Raw genomic sequence first — 20760 nt, 5'->3', positions numbered from 1 at the left:
TCCGCCGGTTGACATAAGGATGACACTGTTGCAAAACTTGCCATTGAATGACTCATGTGACAACAGTGGGATTGTCACAACAAATGAGCAATTGCTTGGCGTTCTACACAATGTGTGTTCAGCATTTTGATAACTTGGGTTTACCAACTGCACAAGGCCAGGGTAGAACTCAGAGTTGGATAATAATGCCCAAAAGTATACGGCCTGTGGCCTGCATATTCCCCAATAGAAGACGTCGTAATGATGCAACCAAAACTTCCTCCTTTGATCCTTTGTCTTTTAACTGATCTTATTGGGGTTGGCGAAGTCTTCTTGCATCATTCTCATTTAGACAGGAGTTTGTTTTTACAGTTAAAATTGCAATTTTTCTCATATACCCATCACAAACAAAATTAACAAAAATACATAATTTTTCACAAAGCGCTAGGTTGTGGCCTAAAATTATGATTTAAGAATATCACACTACACAGAATGAAAGCTGCGAGTAAGAGGATCCTCACCTTCTGGTAGCGTTTGGGCATCCATTTGTCCCAATTTTGAAGCATGTCGAGCCACTTGAGCTCCCGCTGACGCATCACCCCGATGTTCCAGGCCTCTTCACTACAAATGTGTACACACACAAAAAGAAATAAAAATCTTTAAATAGCTTCACATTGTCAATACATCTGAAGACTGAAGCCAAACAAGATCCTTTAACTCCAAAAAGCTAACTTTGGGAACATCAGATGCTTTATTATCAGAAAAGAATAGGACAGCACTCAGTAGAGCACGTACATCCACCAGCCTGAACATTTTAGGTTTTGTATCCCAATGAAAGGCAGAACCCTGTACAATAAATCTCAGACCTTTTGAGACTCTGCAGGCCCAGACCTTAACCAAAATCGAATCAGCTTGTTCTTGTCACCTACCCAACCCATCCACCGAATTTCATCAAAATCATTAATAGCTGTTTGAAATATCATGCCATACATCATTTTTGGCCCCATCTCTCAATGAAGAAGAATCACTTTAAAAAAAAAATTCATATCCAGATCTTCACCAAAATCCATTCAATTCGTCCTTGCCACACACCCAACCAGTCCACCAGTCCACCTTCGGCGGCGGAGGTAACGAGTTTCATCTGCTTTATGAAAAACAACCAAATCAGCATCTCAAATAAATCATTCAAATATACCATAAACCTCGACAAAGCAATGGTGTTTCCAAAGCAGTTCCTGGGCAAGTGTTACACTGGGTGGCTTGACATTACCTCCCCAGAAGACAATCAGGGCAGAAATTTGGAATTTGGCTAAAGTGCCGGTGATAACTCGCCTAGTCTTCATGAAAGACTCATTTGGATCTTTAACCGTCCTTCTCATGGACGGGGCACATCTTGACACATCGCTCTGCATGCAAAGCATGAGTGAAGTTTATAGCTCATTGAGATTTGAACCCAGGATAGACAGATCAAAGGCAAGTATGTGTACGTACCTCTAAGCTATCTCCAGCCTCCTGGTATATTCAGAGATTATGCAAACCTTCTGGTATATAATCGGTGGGAGAAACGTGTTACTCTTGACGAAAGTTATGCGAAAATAGGCATCATCAATGATGAAGGAACACATGGACAAAGGAATACATTGCATTTCTGTATCTACAGAAATAAAGTTATTATGGCCCAACAAGCAATACTGATTGTGCAACCTTTGTACATATGTACGAGCATGCTGGAGGAGGACATTAGGAGACTGTGTACCTTTACAAGAATTACAATGGACAATTGGATATATACTAGGGCATGCCCGTACTATATATAAGCTAGGACGTGCCCGTACGTGGGTGCCCGTTCCTTGCCAAAAAAAAAAAAAAAAAAAAAAAATTTGTGTAGGGGTGTGTGTGTGTAAACATCCTAGGGCGTGCCCGTACGTGGGTGCAAAAAATCATGCGTGCAAACAACAACAACAAAAAAAAACTTTGAAACCACGTGGCAGTAACGACCACAGAACCCCCCCCCTCTATTTACATGAATGGTTTGGTCCATTCGCAACGACCACAGAACCCCCCCCTCTATTTACATGCAATGGTTTGGTCCATTCGCAACGCCAAAGCGAACGGCGAACGGCTAAATCGCCATAGCTCGGTAAGTACTTGTCCGATTAATTTCAAACCTTGAAAAGGCACATCCTCGGGTCCCCAGCAATATACCTGGCAAGTTTAAAGTATATCGGACCGGTAGTTGTCGAGAAATCGTTGTCGCATACATACACACACACATACACACAGAGATTACTGGAATTATAGATAGATGATGTGAACATCATCAAAGTTGGACGGAGGTTATGTTTTCAGGACGGAGGTTATATTTTCACCACTGTTCGTCATCAGGAGATGTCACAATGTTATGGATGGAATCCGCTGAAACTTGGTGAAGAGGTTGGGTGTGTGACAATGATGGATCAAATCTATTTTGGTGAAGATCCAGGTCCGAGATAAAAAAATAAAAATTAAAGTGATGCTTCACCATTGAAAGATGGGACCAAACGATATATAACATGATATTTCAAAAATTTGTGAGTAAGTTAGGACAAAACTGGATGGATGAGTTGGTTAGGTAACAAGAACAATCCGATTTTGGTTCAGTTCCGGATTAAGATCTGGCCAATCAGTGGGATACAAAACGTAAACTGTTCAGCCTGGCGGAGGTATGCTCTCTACCGAGTGCCAATCGATTTGAGCTATGTTTTCATATGTGAACAACAAGCTGAACCGGCCCAAACAAATCAAGAACACCAAATAGAAAATGCAAATTTAAGCAATTTCCCCAGCAATTCCTGCGGAACAGCCACGTCCTTTGGCCATGTCCATATTTCATCACAAAACACATCGATTACATTCGATTATGGATCCCAACTAGTTGTGGACAAGACATGGACCTTCCCAAAATTACTGGGAAAGCCACAAAGTGAATTTCTGCGTAAATGATGCTTTTCCCCCCACATAAGGATGTAAAGTGAGAATTTTGATACCGATCATATCTAGTAACTCAGTTTTCAAAATTCATTTTTTTCTTTTACGTTTATGGCCACAAAATATCCCCATGATGTCATGACCATCCCATTGAACCGTCCGATTGTGGGCTCTGTATAGGATTAGAATTAACCATGTTTAAAATCAGTCTCGAGGGATATTACATCACACAGCCGATTGCTTCCGAGGGTGTGTAAGGTTGACTACTTGACTGCAAATCACGTGGACATAATAGTCCTTTTGTAAGCGTGGCCTATGGTTCTGCAAAAGTCCACTCAGATGAGCCCAGTGGGAAACCAGGGAGGGGGAGCAGGCAACACAGGGTTGTCTCTCAACATGAACTAGATAAACCTGTTCGAATGCTGCTCAGCACACACACATAGCCATGGCAACACTGCCTGTGGCAAAAGCAGGGTGTGCCATTACTCTCAGAGGACTTTAAAAAAAAAAAAAAGAGGTAAAAAAAATAGCCGAACGTATGTGTTGTGGGCAGTTTTTCCACATTCTCTGCAACAGTAACTTGCCTGCACAATAATTCCCCTAGTCTGCCCCCCACCCCCAAGAAGTCATCCTCATTTTATCAACCTAAACAAGAATGGTTTCAATAAAAATTAAATACAAAAATTCAATGCGGTGGGGTGCAAAGGAAAACTGATGTTTCGGATGTTAACCCGCCCTTAGAGTGAGATGTAAAGGTTCCCCATTTGCGCCAACGAAGGGTTAATGCTCAAAACGTCAGCTTTTCCTCACTTCCCACGGCAGTTAGCATACCTAACGTCAATCAACTTCTAATGCAGATTGGCACTAGCCTTCACAATCAAAACCAATTCTTCATTGCACAGTGTTTCAAAAAGCCCAGAATCAAAGGAAATATTTTGCATTTATTTTATTTTTCTATAATGAATGATGATGAAATTTGATGATTATAATGAAATGATGACGATTTGATGATTTGAAATGATTGATGATGAATGCATGATGATGATGATGAATGAAGATGAAATGATGATGATGATGATGAAATGAATGAATGAATGAATGATCGTTTTTTAAAGGCCATTTTTCCCCACTAGAGTGGGGGTTGGCCTTGTGGGCCCCATGACCTCATGGGGCCCTGTTTTGAGGCAATGTTTTTATGGCCGGATGCCCTTCCTGACGCCAACCCTTAGTCGCATCTTACGATGTGCAGGGATACGGTGTACCTATTCTAAATTGGGGTACACACCGGATCATTCATCCCAGCAAGCTGGTACTCAATTTGCCGACCTCGGAAGGATGACAGGCTGAGTCAACCGCCCTGGTGTTAATTCAGCGATCGACCGGGATTCGAACTCAGGATCCTACGATCCCAAGCCGGCACCCTAACCGCTAAGCCAACACCAGGCTATTCTTCACCAGGCACCAGATGAAATGATGAATGAAAATTTCTATATTTTCTATAATGAGGAAGGATGAAAGTGACTGGTTGAGAAGTTGTGGAAATGAATGGAGAAGAAAGTAGAGGACGGGGAAGACCGGGAAAGACTTTGCTAAAGATGGTGGAAGAAGAAATGCGGGCAAGGGGGTTAAGGGGAGATGCAGAAAATAGGGCAAAATGGAGAAGATTGTCATGGGGACCGCAAGGCTAACCCCTGCTCTAGCAGGGAAAATGGCCTTAAAATGCATGTTGTTGTTGTTGTTATTTTTCTATAAGAGACGATGTCTTTGAGGTGGAAAGGACATCACACACAGAGTACTGATATAAATACCCCTACGTAGTCCAGTTTTAACACCACGACGTTTTTTTCTTCAAGGACACTGGAAATCAGCATTTTAAAAGAATATCACATTGTACATTCAGGTCAATGAAATTCCTCATGGACATCAAGTCCACGAGACTACGTCCTATTGGAGATCTGATGAATTAAATCAGAAACGAACGAGCCCAAAATCCGTGTCACTGTAAAGAAATGTTCAAAGAAACCTACATACAGTACAATAATTGATGTGTATGCGCGTAAGTGAATCGCAATTTGAGCAATTATTTCAATAAAATTGCAAAATAAACATTCCCATTATTCTGGGATTTGGAAACACCCTGTACAATAAATCTCAATGACCTTGTGAGACTCTGCAGGCCCACGTTCTGCTGTAATTGTCCCAATTGAGGTTTGCAAGGGTTTTTGCTCGAGTGATATTGAAATTCCTGGCTGAACATAGATATATATTTGAGGTTTGTGATATATACAGAGTTTTCAAGAATCATAGCAATTTCAGGGAATGTATTTCAGGGAAAAGTCATTTGTCAGGACTGCCCGATTTGGTCCCCGTCTGGTCTCATGCTGCGGTGGAATGCCTTCAGGGAAATACAGGATGGACAATTTACCAAAACATCGAGCCAGAAAATCTTTCTAACCATAGGGGAGTAACATCTTTCAAGTCAATAAATTATCTCAATTATCCGAACACCTGTCATACTGCCACTGACATTTAAAGAAAGAAAAGAGTGACCATGCGAGATGGATTTTATGTCCGAGTATAACATTTTTTTCCTTCTTTCCTTTCCTGAAAAAGTATAACTTTCCTGATAAAGTATCAACCTCTCTTAAAATCCTCAAACGCATAAAGCTGGTGGACTCTATCATTTGCACCTGAAAAAGGTGGAGAAGGTTCTTTCAAACTTTGACTCTGACTCTGCAAATGGACCAGACAGCATCAGCTCACGTGTCCGAAAAACCTGCATTGCTGCTCTTGCACATCCTCTGCCCTTTTCATCCTATCATTTGCCCTCAGTCATCTTCTATCTGCTTGGAAATCAGCCAACATCACTACATTACAAAAGTAAGTGCAAAAACGGATCCCCATAACTACAGACCTATGAGTTTACTTCCAATTATCAGCAAGGTCATGGAATCTGCCATCGCAGTTGATATGAAATCTTCCTTTTCTCCAACAACCTCATCCCAGATCACCAATTTGGTTTCAGACCAGGTCATTCCATCTTGGACATGCTACTTCTACTCATCAAACAATGGATGGAGGCCCTCAATGTCAGACATGAGATCAGGGCCGTCTCTCTTGACATATCTCATGCTTTTGATACAATCTGGCATCCCACCTATCACTCCAAACTATGAAAACTAAGATACGTCAGAAACACAGATCAAACTAGAAAGGCACTCAGTAGAGAGCATACCAGGTGAACAGTTTACGTTTTGTATCCCACTGATATGTCGTGTCTGGATCCAGACCTGAACCAAAATCTGACCAGCTCGTTCTTGTCACCTAACCAATTTATGCACCTAGTTTTGTCATAACTCGTCTATGTCAGAACTCTTCCACAACTTTGAGACATCCTGCTATATATCGTTTTTGGCCCTATCTCTCAATGGTGAAGAATCATTTAAATTCTTCTATCTACATCCAGATCTTCACCAAAATTGAACCAATTCCTCCTTGTCACACACCCAACCTCTCCACCAAGTTTCGTCCAAATCCGTTAACTTTTTGAGATATCCTGCTACGTATCGTTTTTGGCCCTATCTCCCAATAGTGAAATCACTTTTTAAAATTCAACTAGCCGGATCCGAATCTGGATCTTCACCAAAATCTAATAGTTTCGTCCTTGTCACATATGCTACCTCTCTGCCAAATTTCGTTCGAATCCGTCCACAATTTATTCGATGTCTTGTTCACAGACACAGACAGACAGACAGGGGTGAAAACAATGGTGGCAAAGCTCAGAAATCAGATTAAATGCCTAAGATACATCCAGGGTGATGGTCATGACCATTCAAGAAGTAGTACGTAGTAGTAGAGATGAGCAAGAACGAAGCTTCCCATGTGGCTAACCTAGCCAAATCAGTGTGCTCTTTCAAGGTGAGGTCAAATGTTAGAACAAATGACAAGGTGAGCAGATTTGCTGTAACGAGCACGAAAACACACACACACACACACACACACACACACACACACACACACACACACACACACACACACACACACACACACACACACACACACACACACACACACACACACACACACACACACACACACACACACACACCTTCCTCTACTCTCGTAGCCCACATGTGGCTCTCAACAGAATCCTTTCATATCCTCCCCTTTTCAAGGGCGGAGTGCCGCAAGGCAGTGTTCTGGGACCAGTCCGATTCCTGATTTTCATCAATGATCTCTCAGACTCTCTGGAAAACCCTGTTTATATATTTGTTGACGACTCCACCCTCTGCTGTGACCTTCCCTCATCCTTCAGACAGGTAGGCTGCAACATCTTCCCCCTCTCTCCAGACCTTGAAAGAAAACCAGAAGATTATCAAACACTTTGAACATGTCTTTCAATCCTGAAAAGACCCCCCCCCCCCCCCCCTACATACACTCTCAACATTCCTCTTGAGGAATGTCAAGTCACCTAACCAAAGAGTCATTCAAACTCCTGGGTCTCACTATCAGCCATGCTCTTTCTTGGGCAAACCAGATTTCAAAATTGGTCTCCAAAGCCAGCTACCAATTGGGCCTCCTCCATCATACAAAGCCCTTCCTTGGCGCAACTAAACTCCTATCCACCTACAAGGCCTTCATCCGCAGCTTGATGCAGTACTGCTCTCCCCTCTGGGCTGACTCCACTGCCTGATATATTGCTCAACTTGACGCCATGGAAACGAAGGCCTTCAAGAATTATTGGAATCTCCCACGATGAAGCTGAGTCTATTACTACGCCATCACAGACATGTCAGTTGTCTAGCTGTCTTCTACTGCCTCCTTTATGTGTTCTGCCCCCCCCCCCTCTTGGTTTCTTCAGGGCAAACATAGTCCACCATAAACCCCCTTTCAGGTTAAACTTCATAAATCCAGGACCACTGCTCACCTCCACTCATTCGTTCCTCTCTTTTCCCACCTGTGGAACCAACTTTCATATCCTCTTCAATCTCATACTTCCCTTCAGGTCTTCAAAACGGCTGTTCACCATCATCTCACATCTCCCCCAATCCATAATCTTTTATATCCTCGTTAACCCCTTCCCTCCAATCCCTCTTGCTTCCAAATTTCTCGTTTTCCCTCCAGAGTGTTTCCTTCTGTATCCATCTTGTCCACCCCATGCATCTTCTCCTGTCCCGCATTCCTCCCCACACCCATTGTTTGTCCAAGTCTGCCTCTATTTTAGCGATTCCCGCATCTCTCAACTGTTCTTTTTGTCACGTCATGTCCTGATCCGTTCAGTGTACCAATTTTAGCTCTTCCACGAGCCTCGACAATGTATTCAAAAAAAAACCCAAAAACAGAGGGTAATCTTCAGCAAAACCATTTGGTCTGTAGCTATGCTTAACCCAAGCCATACTTCCATTTATACTAATCTGTTGGTGACCAAACTCACGTGGTCTTCATTTGCAAGATCTTTGGCGAATGTTCACAATCCAAATCGACACATTGTGGTTGTTAAAAATAAAATAAAAGTCGAGCACCTGGACTTGCTTCTTCAAAAAAGACAAACAAATTGACACAGCGTTAACATGGGGAAGGGCTTTGCTTGAGAGTTCTATGAAAAGTTCCATTGAGAACAACATGTTAACTGCACGAGTGGAGGAAGTCAGAAAGTCAGGTACAATGACGGCCTTGTATCTCAAGTAGGGAGCTTGGCAAGCAGGCAGGTAGTTGTTACCAGTCTATCAAACGCCACAGATACGTCCAGGTAGATGGTCCTGACCACCTGTGAGATGTGAAGCCTCCCCTCATTGCTGAGAGAAGAGATTTGGGCAAAATACTCTTCCTGGTGAACCCCACAAGAGGGTGACAGCATTATTGGAACCATTCAAGAAGTAGTACGTAGTAGTGGAGATGAGCAAGTAAGGAGTGTCACATGTGGCTAACCTAGCCAAATTGGTGTGCTCAATCAAGGTGAGGTCAAATTTTAGAACAAATGATGCAAGGTGAGCAGCTTCATTGTATAGAGCGCACACACCCAAACACAAATAGCACAAGACAATTATTACAGTATTGGGAAATTGCTCTCAATGCACGTCACACCCAGGTAGAGCAAAAACAAAATAACAAAACCTCGAACCCTGTGCCACCACTTCTCGATCTCCACAGCGAAAAGTCTTCGATACATCACAAAGCACGATCAGTCTGGTTTGCCTCAAATGCAACAAAGTTTAGAAATGATGGACCAAATGGCCTATCCCTGTACATTCACTTCAACAAAAGCACAAAAAAAATTGCTAAAAAGTTACACAATGAACACCATTCTTCAGCAAAGGGTACAATGATTTTTTATTTTTTTTTAATTATTATTATTATTTTAACCTCAGAGTTTAATACTCTTTTCTACACCTCGGGGGACACGACATCTTGAGTCTTAACGACGACAACTTTGGAAGTGAAGCCATATACAAGTGGACTATAGGGGAAACGGCAGCCCCGTTTATGCAAAATACATAAAACATGTTAACTAGCTGGTAATAATTATTTACTACCGAAATACTGCAGATCCGTCGAAAAAAGGATACCACAACTGGAATTGGAATCCAAAGCAAAGAGAAACTCAAGTTTTCCATAAAGTCTTATTCTTCCCCTCAAATGTTTGGTAAAACAGGAGACGGTCCCATTTTATATCAAGAACACTCAAACCAATATTGTTAACATATGTCTGGGGAGGTTGGGGTGGGAGGGGCTAGTGGGAAGGGGGGTGGGTGGGTGGGATGGGCTAGTGGGAAGGGGGTGGGTGGGTGGGATGGGTGGGATGGGCTAGTGGGAAGGGGGTGGGTGGGTGGGATGGGTGGGATGGGCTAGTGGGAAGGGGGTGGGTGGGTGGGATGGGCTAGTGGGAAGGGGGTAGGTGGGTGGGATGGGCTAGTGGGAAGGGGGTGGGTGGGTGGGATGGGCTAGTGGGAAGGGGGTGGGTGGGTGGGATGGGCTAGTGGGAAGGGGGTGGGTGGGTGGGATGGGCTAGTGGGAAGGGGGTGGGTGGGTGGGGAGGGGCTAGTGGGAAGGGGGGTGGGTGGGTGGGGAGGGGCTAGTGGGAAGGGGGTGGGTGGGTGGGGAGGGGCTAGTGGGAAGGGGGTGGGTGGGTGGGGAGGGGCTAGTGGAAAGGGGGTGGGTGGGTGGGGAGGGGCTAGTGGGAAGGGGGTGGGTGGGTGGGAAGGGGCTAGTGGGAAGGGGGTGGGTGGGTGGGAAGGGGCTAGTGGGAAGGGGGGTGGGTGGGTGGGAAGGGGCTAGTGGGAAGGGGGTGGGTGGGTGGGAAGGGGCTAGTGGGAAGGGGGTGGGTGGGTGGGAAGGGGCTAGTGGGAAGGGGGTGGGTGGGTGGGAAGGGGCTAGTGGGAAGGGGGTGGGTGGGTGGGAAGGGGCTAGTGGGAAGGGGGGTGGGTGGGTGGGAAGGGGCTAGTGGGAAGGGGGTGGGTGGGTGGGAAGGGGCTAGTGGGAAGGGGGTGGGTGGGTGGGAAGGGGCTAGTGGGAAGGGGGTGGGTGGGTGGGAAGGGGCTAGTGGGAAGGGGGTGGGTGGGTGGGAAGGGGCTAGTGGGAAGGGGGTGGGTGGGTGGGAAGGGGCTAGTGGGAAGGGGGTGGGTGGGTGGGAAGGGGCTAGTGGGAAGGGGGTGGTGTGGGTGGGAAGGGGCTAGTGGGAAGGGGGTGGGTGGGTGGGAAGGGGCTAGTGGGAAGGGAGTGGGTGGGTGGAAGGGGGGTGGGTGGGTGGGAAGGGGCTAGTGGGAAGGGGGTGGGTGGGTGGGTGGGAAGGGGCTAGTGGGAAGGGGGTGGGTGGGTGGGTGGGAAGGGGCTAGTGGGAAGGGGGTGGGTGGGTGGGTGGGAAGGGGGTGGGTGGGTGGGTGGGAAGGGGCTAGTGGGAAGGGGGTGGGTGGGGTGGGTGGGAAGGGGCTAGTGGGAAGGGGGTGGGTGGGTGGGTGGGAAGGGGCTAGTGGGAAGGGGGTGGGTGGGTGGGTGGGAAGGGGCTAGTGGGAAGGGGGTGGGTGGGTGGGAAGGGGCTAGTGGGAAGGGGGTGGGTGGGGTGGGTGGGAAGGGGCTAGTGGGAAGGGGGGTGGGTGGGTGGGAAGGGGCTAGTGGGAAGGGGGTGGGTGGGTGGGTGGGAAGGGGCTAGTGGAAGGGGGTGGGTGGGTGGGTGGGAAGGGGCTAGTGGGAAGGGGGTGGGTGGGTGGGTGGGAAGGGGCTAGTGGGAAGGGGGTGGGTGGGTGGGTGGGAAGGGGCTAGTGGAAGGGGGTGGGTGGGTGGGCGGGAAGGGGCTAGTGGGAAGGGGGTGGGTGGGTGGGCGGGAAGGGGCTAGTGGGAAGGGGGTGGGTGGGTGGGCTGGGAAGGGGCTAGTGGGAAGGGGGTGGGTGGGTGGGTGGGAAGGGGCTAGTGGGAAGGGGGTGGGTGGGTGGGTGGGAAGGGGGCTAGTGGGAAGGGGGTGGGTGGGTGGGTGGGAAGGGGCTAGTGGGAAGGGGGTGGGTGGGTGGGTGGGAAGGGGCTAGTGGGAAGGGGGTGGGTGGGTGGGTGGGAAGGGGCTAGTGGGAAGGGGGTGGGTGGGTGGGTGGGTGGGAAGGGGCTAGTGGGAAGGGGGTGGGTGGGTGGGTGGGGTGGGTGGGAAGGGGCTAGTGGGAAGGGGGTGGGTGGGTGGGTGGGAAGGGGCTAGTGGGAAGGGGGTGGGTGGGTGGGTGGGTGGGAAGGGGCTAGTGGGAAGGGGGTGGGTGGGTGGGTGGGTGGGTGGGAAGGGGCTAGTGGGAAGGGGGTGGGTGGGTGGGTGGGAAGGGGCTAGTGGGAAGGGGGTGGGTGGGTGGGTGGGAAGGGGCTAGTGGGAAGGGGGTGGGTGGGTGGGTGGGAAGGGGCTAGTGGGAAGGGGGTGGGTGGGTGGGTGGGAAGGGGCTAGTGGGAAGGGGGGTGGGTGGGTGGGGTGGGAAGGGGCTAGTGGGAAGGGGGTGGGTGGGTGGGTGGGAAGGGGCTAGTGGGAAGGGGGTGGGGTGGGTGGGTGGGAAAGGGCTAGTGGGAAGGGGGGTGGGTGGGTGGGTGGGTGGGAAGGGGCTAGTGGGAAGGGGGTGGGTGGGTGGTGTGGGAAGGGGCTAGTGGGAAGGGGGTGGGTGGGTGGGTGGGAAGGGGCTAGTGGGAAGGGGGTGGGTGGGTGGGTGGGAAGGGGCTAGTGGGAAGGGGGTGGGTGGGTGGGTTGGGAAGGGGCTAGTGGGAAGGGGGGTGGGTGGGTGGGTGGGAAGGGGCTAGTGGGAAGGGGGTGGGTGGGTGGGTGGGAAGGGGCTAGTGGGAAGGGGGGGTGGGTGGGTGGGTGGGAGAGGGGCTAGTGGGAAGGGGGGGTGGGTGGGTGGGAAGGGGCTAGCGGGAAGGGGGTGGGTGGGTGGGTGGGAAGGGGCTAGTGGGAAGGGGGTGGGTGGGTGGGTGGGAAGGGGGCTAGTGCGAAGGGGGTGGGTGGGTGGGTGGGAAGGGGCTAGTGGGAAGAGGGGTGGGTGGGTGGGTGGGGAAGGGCTAGTGGGAAGAGGGTGGGTGGGTGGGTGGGAAGGGGCTAGTGGGAAGGGGGTGGGTGGGTGGGTGGGAAGGGGCTAGTGGGAAGGGGGTGGGTGGGTGGGTGGGAAGGGGCTAGTGGGAAGGGGGGTGGGTGGGTGGGTGGGAAGGGCTAGTGGGAAGGGGGGTGGGTGGGTGGGTGGGAAGGGGCTAGTGGGAAGGGGGTGGGTGGGTGGGTGGGAAGGGGCTAGTGGGAAGGGGGTGGGTGGGTGGGTGGGAAGGGGCTAGTGGGAAGGGGGTGGGTGGGTGGGAAGGGCTAGTGGGAAGGGGGGTGGGTGGGTGGGAAGGGGCTAGTGGGAAGGGGGTGGGTGGGTGGGAAGGGGCTAGTGGGAAGGGGGTGGGTGGGTGGGAAGGGCTAGTGGGAAGGGGGGGTGGGTGGGGGGTGGGGGGGGAAGGGGCTAGTGGGAAGGGGGTGGGTGGGTGGGAAGGGGCTAGTGGGAAGGGGGTGGGTGGGTGGGAAGGGGCTAGTGGGAAGGGGGTGGGTGGGTGGGAAGGGGCTAGTGGGAAGGGGGTGGGTGGGTGGGTGGGAAGGGGCTAGTGGGAAGGGGGTGGGTGGGTGGGTGGGTGGGTGGGAAGGGGCTAGTGGGAAGGGGGTGGGTGGGTGGGTGGGAAGGGGCTAGTGGGAAGGGGGTGGGTGGGTGGAAGGGGCTAGTGGGAAGGGGTGGGTGGGTGGGAAGGGGCTAGTGGGAAGGGGGTGGGTGGGTGGGAAGGGGCTAGTGGGAAGGGGGTGGGTGGGTGGGAAGGGGCTAGTGGGAAGGGGGTGGGTGGGTGGGAAGGGGCTAGTGGGAAGGGGGTGGGTGGGTGGGAAGGGGCTAGTGGGAAGGGGGTGGGTGGGTGGGAAGGGGCTAGTGGGAAGGGGGTGGGTGGGTGGGAAGGGGCTAGTGGGAAGGGGGTGGGTGGGTGGGTGGGAAGGGGCTAGTGGGAAGGGGGTGGGTGGGTGGGTGGGAAGGGGGCTAGTGGGAAGGGGGTGGGTGGGTGGGAAGGGGCTAGTGGGAAGGGAGTGGGTGGGTGGGAAGGGGGTGGTGTGGGTGGGAAGGGGCTAGTGGGAAGGGGGTGGGTGGGTGGGTGGGAAGGGGCTAGTGGAAGGGGGTGGGTGGGTGGGTGGGAAGGGGCTAGTGGGAAGGGGGTGGGTGGGTGGGTGGGAAGGGGCTAGTGGGAAGGGGGTGGGTGGGGTGGGAAGGGGCTAGTGGGAAGGGGGTGGGTGGGTGGGAAGGGGCTAGTGGGAAGGGGGTGGGGTGGGGTGGGAAGGGGCTAGTGGGAAGGGGGGTGGGTGGGTGGGAAGGGGCTAGTGGGAAGGGGTGGGTGGGTGGGAAGGGGCTAGTGGGAAGGGGGTGGGTGGGTGGGAAGGGGCTAGTGGGAAGGGGGTGGGTGGGTGGGAAGGGGCTAGTGGGAAGGGGGTGGGTGGGTGGGAAGGGGCTAGTGGGAAGGGGGTGGGTGGGTGGGAAGGGGCTAGTGGGAAGGGGGTGTGGGTGGGTGGGAAGGGGCTAGTGGGAAGGGGGTGGGTGGGTGGGAAGGGGCTAGTGGGAAGGGGGGTGGGTGGGTGGGAAGGGGCTAGTGGGAAGGGGGTGGGTGGGTGGGAAGGGGCTAGTGGGAAGGGGGGTGGGGTGGGTGGGAAGGGGGTGGGTGGGTGGGAAGGGGCTAGTGGGAAGGGGGTGGGTGGGTGGGAAGGGGCTAGTGGGAAGGTTCAGGGGCTAGTGGGAAGGGGGTGGGTGGGTGGGAAGGGGCTAGTGGGAAGGGGCTAGTGGGAAGGGGGTGGGTGGGTGGGAAGGGGCTAGTGGGAAGGGGGTGGGTGGGTGGGAAGGGGCTAGTGGGAAGGGGGTGGGTGGGTGGGAAGGGGGTGGGTGGGTGGGAAGGGGCTAGTGGGAAGGGGGGTGGGTGGGTGGGTGGGAAGGGGCTAGTGGGAAGGGGGTGGAGGGGTGGGAAGGGGCTAGTGGGAAGGGGGTGGGTGGGTGGGAAGGGGGTGGGTGGGTGGGAAGGGGCTAGTGGGAAGGGGGTGGGTGGGTGGGAAGGGGCTAGTGGGAAGGGGGTGGGTGGGTGGGAAGGGGCTAGTGGGAAGGGGGTGGGTGGGTGGGAAGGGGCTAGTGGGAAGGGGGTGGGTGGGTGGGAAGGGGCTAGTGGGAAGGGGGTGGGTGGGTGGGAAGGGGCTAGTGGGAAGGGGGTGGGGTGGGTGGGAAGGGGCTAGTGGGAAGGGGGTGGGTGGGTGGGAAGGGGCTAGTGGGAAGGGGGTGGGTGGGTGGGAAGGGGCTAGTGGGAAGGGGGTGGGTGGGTGGGAAGGGGCTAGTGGGAAGGGGGTGGGTGGGTGGGAAGGGGCTAGTGGGAAGGGGGGTGGGTGGGTGGGAAGGGGCTAGTGGGAAGGGGGTGGGTGGGTGGGAAGGGCTAGTGGGAAGGGGGTGGGTGGGTGGGAAGGGGCTAGTGGGAAGGGGGTGGGTGGGTGGGAAGGGGCTAGTGGGAAGGGGGTGGGTGGGTGGGAAGGGGCTAGTGGGAAGGGGGTGGGTGGGTGGGAAGGGGGTGGGTGGGTGGGAAGGGGCTAGTGGGAAGGGGCTCGTGGGGAAGGGGGTGCGGTGGGTGGGAAGGGGCTAGTGGGAAGGGGGTGGGTGGGTGGGAAGGGGCTAGTGGGAAGGGGGGTGGGTGGGTGGGAAGGGGCTAGTGGGAAGGGGGGTGGGTGGGTGGGAAGGGGCTAGTGGGAAGGGGGTGGGTGGGTGGGAAGGGGCTAGTGGGAAGGGGGTGGGGTGGGTGGGAAGGGGCTAGTGGGAAGGGGGTGGGTGGGTGGGAAGGGGGCTAGTGGGAAGGGGGTGGGTGGGTGGGAAGGGGCTAGTGGGAAGGGGGGTGGGTGGGTGGGAAGGGGCTAGTGGGAAGGGGGGTGGGTGGGTGGGAAGGGGCTAGTGGGAAGGGGGTGGGTGGGTTGGGAAGGGGCTAGTGGGAAGGGGGTGGGTGGGTGGGAAGGGGCTAGTGGGAAGGGGGTGGGTGGGTGGGAAGGGGCTAGTGGGAAGGGGTGGTGGGTGGGTGGGAAGGGGCTAGTGGGAAAGGGGGTGGGTGGGTGGGAAGGGGCTAGTGGGAAGGGGGTGGGTGGGTGGGAAGGGGCTAGTGGGAAGGGGGTGGGTGGGTGGGAAGGGGCTAGTGGGAAGGGGGGGTGGGTGGGTGGGAAGGGGCTAGTGGGAAGGGGGTGGGTGGGTGGGAAGGGGCTAGTGGGAAGGGGGTGGGTGGGTGGGAAGGGGCTAGTGGGAAGGGGGTGGGTGGGTGGGAAGGGCTAGTGGGAAGGGGGTGGGTGGGTGGGAAGGGGGTGGGTGGGTGGGAAGGGGGTGGGGTGGGTGGGAAGGGGCTAGTGGGAAGGGGGTGGGTGGGTGGGAAGGGGCTAGTGGGAAGGGGGTGGGTGGGTGGGAAGGGGCTAGTGGGAAGGGGGTGGGTGGGTGGGAGGGGCTAGTGGGAAGGGGGTGGGTGGGTGGGAAGGGGCTAGTGGAAGGGGGTGGGTGGGTGGGAAGGGGCTAGTGGAAGGGGGTGGGTGGGTGGGAAGGGCTAGTGGAAGGGGGTGGGTGGGTGGGAAGGGCTAGTGGGAAGGGGGTGGGTGGGTGGGAAGGGGCTAGTGGAAGGGGTGGTGGGTGGGAAGGGCTAGTGGGAAGGGGGTGGGTGGGTGGGAAGGGGCTAGTGGGAAGGGGCTCGTGGGAAGGGGGTGGGTGGGTGGGAAGGGGCTAGTGGGAAGGGGGTGGGTGGGTGGGAAGGGGCTAGTGGGAAGGGGGTGGGTGGGTGGGAAGGGGCTAGTGGGAAGGGGGTGGGTGGGTGGGAAGGGGCTAGTGGGAAGGGGGTGGGTGGGTGGGAAGGGGCTAGTGGGAAGGGGGTGGGTGGGTGGGAAGGGGGCTAGTGGGAAGGGGGTGGGTGGGTGGGAAGGGGCTAGTGGGAAGGGGGTGGGTGGGTGGGAAGGGGCTAGTGGGAAGGGGGTGGGTGGGTGGGAAGGGGCTAGTGGGAAGGGGGTGGGTGGGTGGGAAGGGGCTAGTGGGGAAGGGGGTGGGTGGGTGGGAAGGGGCTAGTGGGAAGGGGGTGGGTGGGTGGGAAGGGGCTAGTGGGAAGGGGGGTGGGTGGGTGGGAAGGGGCTAGTGGAAGGGGGTGGGTGGGTGGGAAGGGGCTAGTGGGAAGGGGGTGGGTGGGTGGGAAGGGGCTAGTGGGAAGGGGGTGGGTGGGTGGGAAGGGGCTAGTGGGAAGGGGCGTGGGGTGGGTGGGAAGGGGCTAGTGGGAAGGGGGTGGGTGGGTGGGAAGGGGCTAGTGGGAAGGGGGTGGGTGGGTGGGAAGGGGCTAGTGGGAAGGGGGTGGGTGGGTGGGAAGGGGCTAGTGGGAAGGGGGTGGGTGGGTGGGAAGGGGCTAGTGGGAAGGGGGTGGGTGGGTGGGAAGGGGGTGGGTGGGGTGGGAAGGGGCTAGTGGAAGGGGGTGGGTGGGTGGGAAGGGGCTAGTGGGAAGGGGGGGTGGGTGGTGGGAAGGGGCTAGTGGGAAGGGGGGTGGGTGGGTGGGAAGGGGCTAGTGGGAAGGGGGGTGGGTGGGTGGGAAGGGGCTAGTGGGAAGGGGGTGGGTGGGTGGGAAGGGGCTAGTGGGAAGGGGGTGGGTGGTGGGAAGGGGCTAGTGGGAAGGGGTGGGTGGGTGGGAAGGGGCTAGTGGGAAGGGGGTGGGTGGGTGGTAAGGGGCTAGTGGGAAGGGGGTGAGTGGGTGGGAGGGGCTAGTGGGAAGGGGGTGGGTGGGTGGGAGGGGCTAGTGGGAAGGGGGTGGGTGGGTGGGAGGGGGCTAGTGGGAAGGGGGGTGGGTGGGTGGGAGGGGCTAGTGGGAAGGGGGTGGTGGTGGGTGGGAGGGGCTAGTGGGAAGGGGGTGGTGTGGGTGGAAGGGGCTAGTGGGAAAGGGGTGGGTGGGTGGAAGGGGCTAGTGGGAAAGGGGTGGGTGGGTGGAAGGGGCTAGTGGGGAAAGGGGAGTGGGTGGGTGGGAGGGGCTGGTGGGAAAGGGGTGGGGTGGGTGGGAGGGGCTGGTGGGAAGGGGGTGGGTGGGTGGGAGGGGCTGGTGGGAAGGGGGTGGGTGGGTGGGAAGGGCTGGTGGGAAAGGGGTGGGTGGGTGGGAGGGGCTGGTGGGAAGGGGGTGGGTGGTGGGAGGGGGCTGGTGGGAAGGGGGGTGGGTGGGTGGGGCTGGTGGGGAGGGGCTGGTGGGAAGGGGGTGGGTGGGTGGGTGGGAGGGGCTGGTGGGAAGGGGGTGGGTGGGTGGGAGGGGCTGGTGGGAAGGGGGTGGTGGGTGTGAGGGGCTGGTGGGAAGGGGGGTGGGTGGGGTGGGAGGGGCTGGTGGGAAGGGGGGGGGTGGGTGGGAGGGGCTAGTGGGAAGGGGGTGGGTGGGTGGGAGGGGCTAGTGGGAAGGGGGTGGGTGGGTGGGAGGGGGGTGGGGTGGGTGGGAGGGGCTAGTGGGAAGGGGGTGGTGGGGTGGGAGGGGCTAGTGGAAGGGGGTGGGTGGGTGGGAGGGGCTAGTGGGAAGGGGGTGGGTGGGTGGGAGGGGCTAGTGGGAAGGGGGTGGGTGGGTGGGAGGGGCTAGTGGGAAGGGGGGTGGGTGGGTGGGAGGGGCTAGTGGGAAGGGGGTGGGTGGGTGGGAGGGGCTAGTGGGAAGGGGGGTGGGTGGGTGGAGGGGGCTAGTGGGAAGGGGTGGTGGGTGGGAGGGGCTAGTGGGAAGGGGGTGGGGTGGGTGGGAGGGGCTAGTGGGAAGGGGGTGGGTGTGTGGGAGGAGCTAGTGGGAAGGGGGTGGGTAGGTGGGAGGAGCTAGTGGGAAGGGGGTGGGTGGGTGGGAGGAGCTAGTGGGAAGGGGGTGGGTGGGTGGGAGGAGCTAGTGGGAAGGGGGTGGGTGGGTGGGAGGAGCTAGTGGGAAGGGGGTGGGTGGGGTGGGAGGAGCTAGTGGGAAGGGGGTGGGGTGGGTGGGAGGAGCTAGTGGGAAGGGGGTGGGTGGGTGGGAGGAGCTAGTGGGAAGGGGGTGGGTGGGTGGGAGGAGCTAGTGGGAAGGGGGTGGGTGGGTGGGAGGAGCTAGTGGGAAGGGGGTGGGTGGGTGGGAGGAGCTAGTGGGAAGGGGTGGGTGGGTGGGAGGAGCTAGTGGGAAGGGGGTGGGTGGGTGGGAGGAGCTAGTGGGAAGGGGGTGGGTGGGTGGGAGGAGCTAGTGGGAAGGGGATTTGGTGGTGTGTGGGGGGTGTGGGGAAGGGAGAGTGGGTAAGGGTGTGGGGGTGGGAAGGGGAAGAAGGGTGTGGGGGTGGGAAGGGGGAGTGAGGGGTGGGGGTGGGAAGGGGGAGTGAGGGGTGGGGGACTGAGGGGGTGGGGGACTGAGGGGGTGGGGGACTGAGGGGGTGGGGGACTGAGGGGTGGGGGTGGGAAGGGGGAGTGAGGGGTGGGGGTGGGAAGGGGGAGTGAGGGGGTGGGGGTGGGAAGGGGGAGTGAGGGGGTGGGGGTGGGAAGGGGGAGTGAGGGGGTGGGGGTGGGAAGGGGGAGTGAGGGGTGGGGGTGGGAAGGGGGAGTGAGGGGGTGGGGTGGGAAGGGGGAGTGAGGGGTGGGGGTGGGGGTGGGGAAGGGGGGAGTGAGGAGTGGGGTGGGAAGGGGGAGTGAGGGGTGGGGTGGGAAGGGGGAGTGAGGGGTGGGGTGGGAAGGGGGAGTGAGGGGTGGGGTGGGAAGGGGGAGTGAGGGGTGGGGGAGGGAAGGGGGAGTGAGGGTGTGGGGATGGGAAGGGGAAGTGAGGGTGTGGGGGTGGCAAGGGGGAGTGAAGGGTGTGGGGGGATGGGAATGGGGAGTGGGGAGGTGGTAAGAGTGAGGAGGTGAGAAGAGTGGGGAGGTGGGAAGAGTGGGGAGGCGGGAAGAGTGGGGAGGCGGGAAGAGTGGGGAGGTGGGAAGAGTGGGGAGGTGGGAAGAGTGGGGAGGTGGGAAGAGTGGGGAGGGGTGTGGGCATGGGAAGAGTGGGTAAGGATGTGGGGGTTGAAGGGGTGAGTGGAGAGGTGGAAAGAGTAGGGAGGGTGTGGGGCTTGGAAGAGTGGGAAGGGGGAGTGAGGTGGGAGGTGGGAAGGGGGAGTGGGGTGGAAGGTGGGAAGGGGGAGTGGGATGGAAGTTGGGAGATGGAAGGTGGAGTGGGGTGGCATGTGTGGGGGGATTTGTGTGGGTGGATTTGTGTGGGGGATTTGTGTGGGGGGGATTTGTGTGGGGGATTTGTGTGGGAGGATTTGTGTGGGGGGATTTGTGTGGGGGGATTTGTGTGGGGGGATTTGTGTGGGGGGATTTGTGTGGGGGGATTTGTGTGGGGGATTTGTGTGGGGGGGCTTTGTGTGGGGGGCTTTGTGTGGGGGGCTTTGTGTGGGGGGGCTTTGTGTGGGGGGATTTGTGTGGGGGGGATTTGTGTGGGGGGATTTGTGTGGGGGGATTTGTGTCGGGGGATTTGTGTCGGGGGATTTGTGTCGGGGGATTTGTGTCGGGGGATTTGTGTCGGGGGATTTGTGTCGGGGGATTTGTGTCGGGGGATTTGTGTCGGGGGATTTGTGTCGGGGGATTTGTGTCGGGGGATTTGTGTCGGGGGATTTGTGTCGGGGGATTTGTGTCGGGGGATTTGTGTCGGGGGATTTGTGTCGGGGGATTTGTGTCGGGGGATTTGTGTCGGGGGATTTGTGTCGGGGGATTTGTGTCGGGGGATTTGTGTCGGGGGATTTGTGTCGGGGGATTTGTGTCGGGGGATTTGTGTGGGGGGATTTGTGTCGGGGGATTTGTGTGGGGGGATTTGTGTGGGGGGATTTGTGTGGGGGGATTTGTGTGGGGGGATTTGTGTGGGGGGATTTGTGTGGGGGGATTTGTGTGGGGGGATTTGTGTGGGGGGATTTGTGTGGGGGGATTTGTGTGGGGGGATTTGTGTGGGGGGATTTTGTGTGGGGGGATTTGTGTGGGGGGATTTGTGTGGGGGGATTTGTTGTGGGGGGGGGATTTGTGGGGTGAAGTGTGGTTGGAGGTGAAAGGGGGGGTGTGGGGGGGAGTTTGTAAGGTGTGGGAGGAGGTGTGTGGGAGGAGGTGTGTGGGAGGAGGTGTGTGGGAGGAGGGTGTGTGTGGGAGGTGTGTGTGGGAGGTGTGTGTGGGAGGTGTGTGTGGGAGGTGTGTGTGGGAGGGGGGGGGGGAAGAGTGGGGATGACGAACCCAGACGGGAGACACACTGACAGACAGACATGAGACATCTTACGTCGGCTCTGTGTACTGATTTCCGCCAAGGAAGCCGAAGCGATCGACCCGGCTCGCCGCGGCTTCC

General features: G+C 56.4%; 1 protein-coding gene across 1 annotated transcript in view; it reads right to left on the bottom strand.

The window, feature by feature from the left end:
• Nucleotides 1-20760, bottom strand: part of LOC137439581 (TBC1 domain family member 10A) — a 97730-nt gene that overhangs the window by 75471 nt on the left and 1499 nt on the right. Inside the window, exons 2-3 of the mRNA XM_078768188.1 lie at nucleotides 20695-20760; nucleotides 501-600 (exon numbers count right to left, since the gene is read on the bottom strand). Coding sequence (XP_078624314.1) covers nucleotides 501-600; nucleotides 20695-20760 — 166 coding nt within the window. The remainder of the gene's footprint in view (nucleotides 1-500; nucleotides 601-20694) is intronic.

The sequence above is a fragment of the Myxine glutinosa genome, chromosome 14, assembly GCF_964187855.1.
Source record: "Myxine glutinosa chromosome 14, kmMyxGlut1.1, whole genome shotgun sequence".
NCBI lineage: Eukaryota > Metazoa > Chordata > Myxini > Myxiniformes > Myxinidae > Myxine > Myxine glutinosa.
The sequence above is the reverse complement of the archived record's forward strand: the minus strand, read 5'-3'. Positions and strand labels throughout refer to the sequence as shown.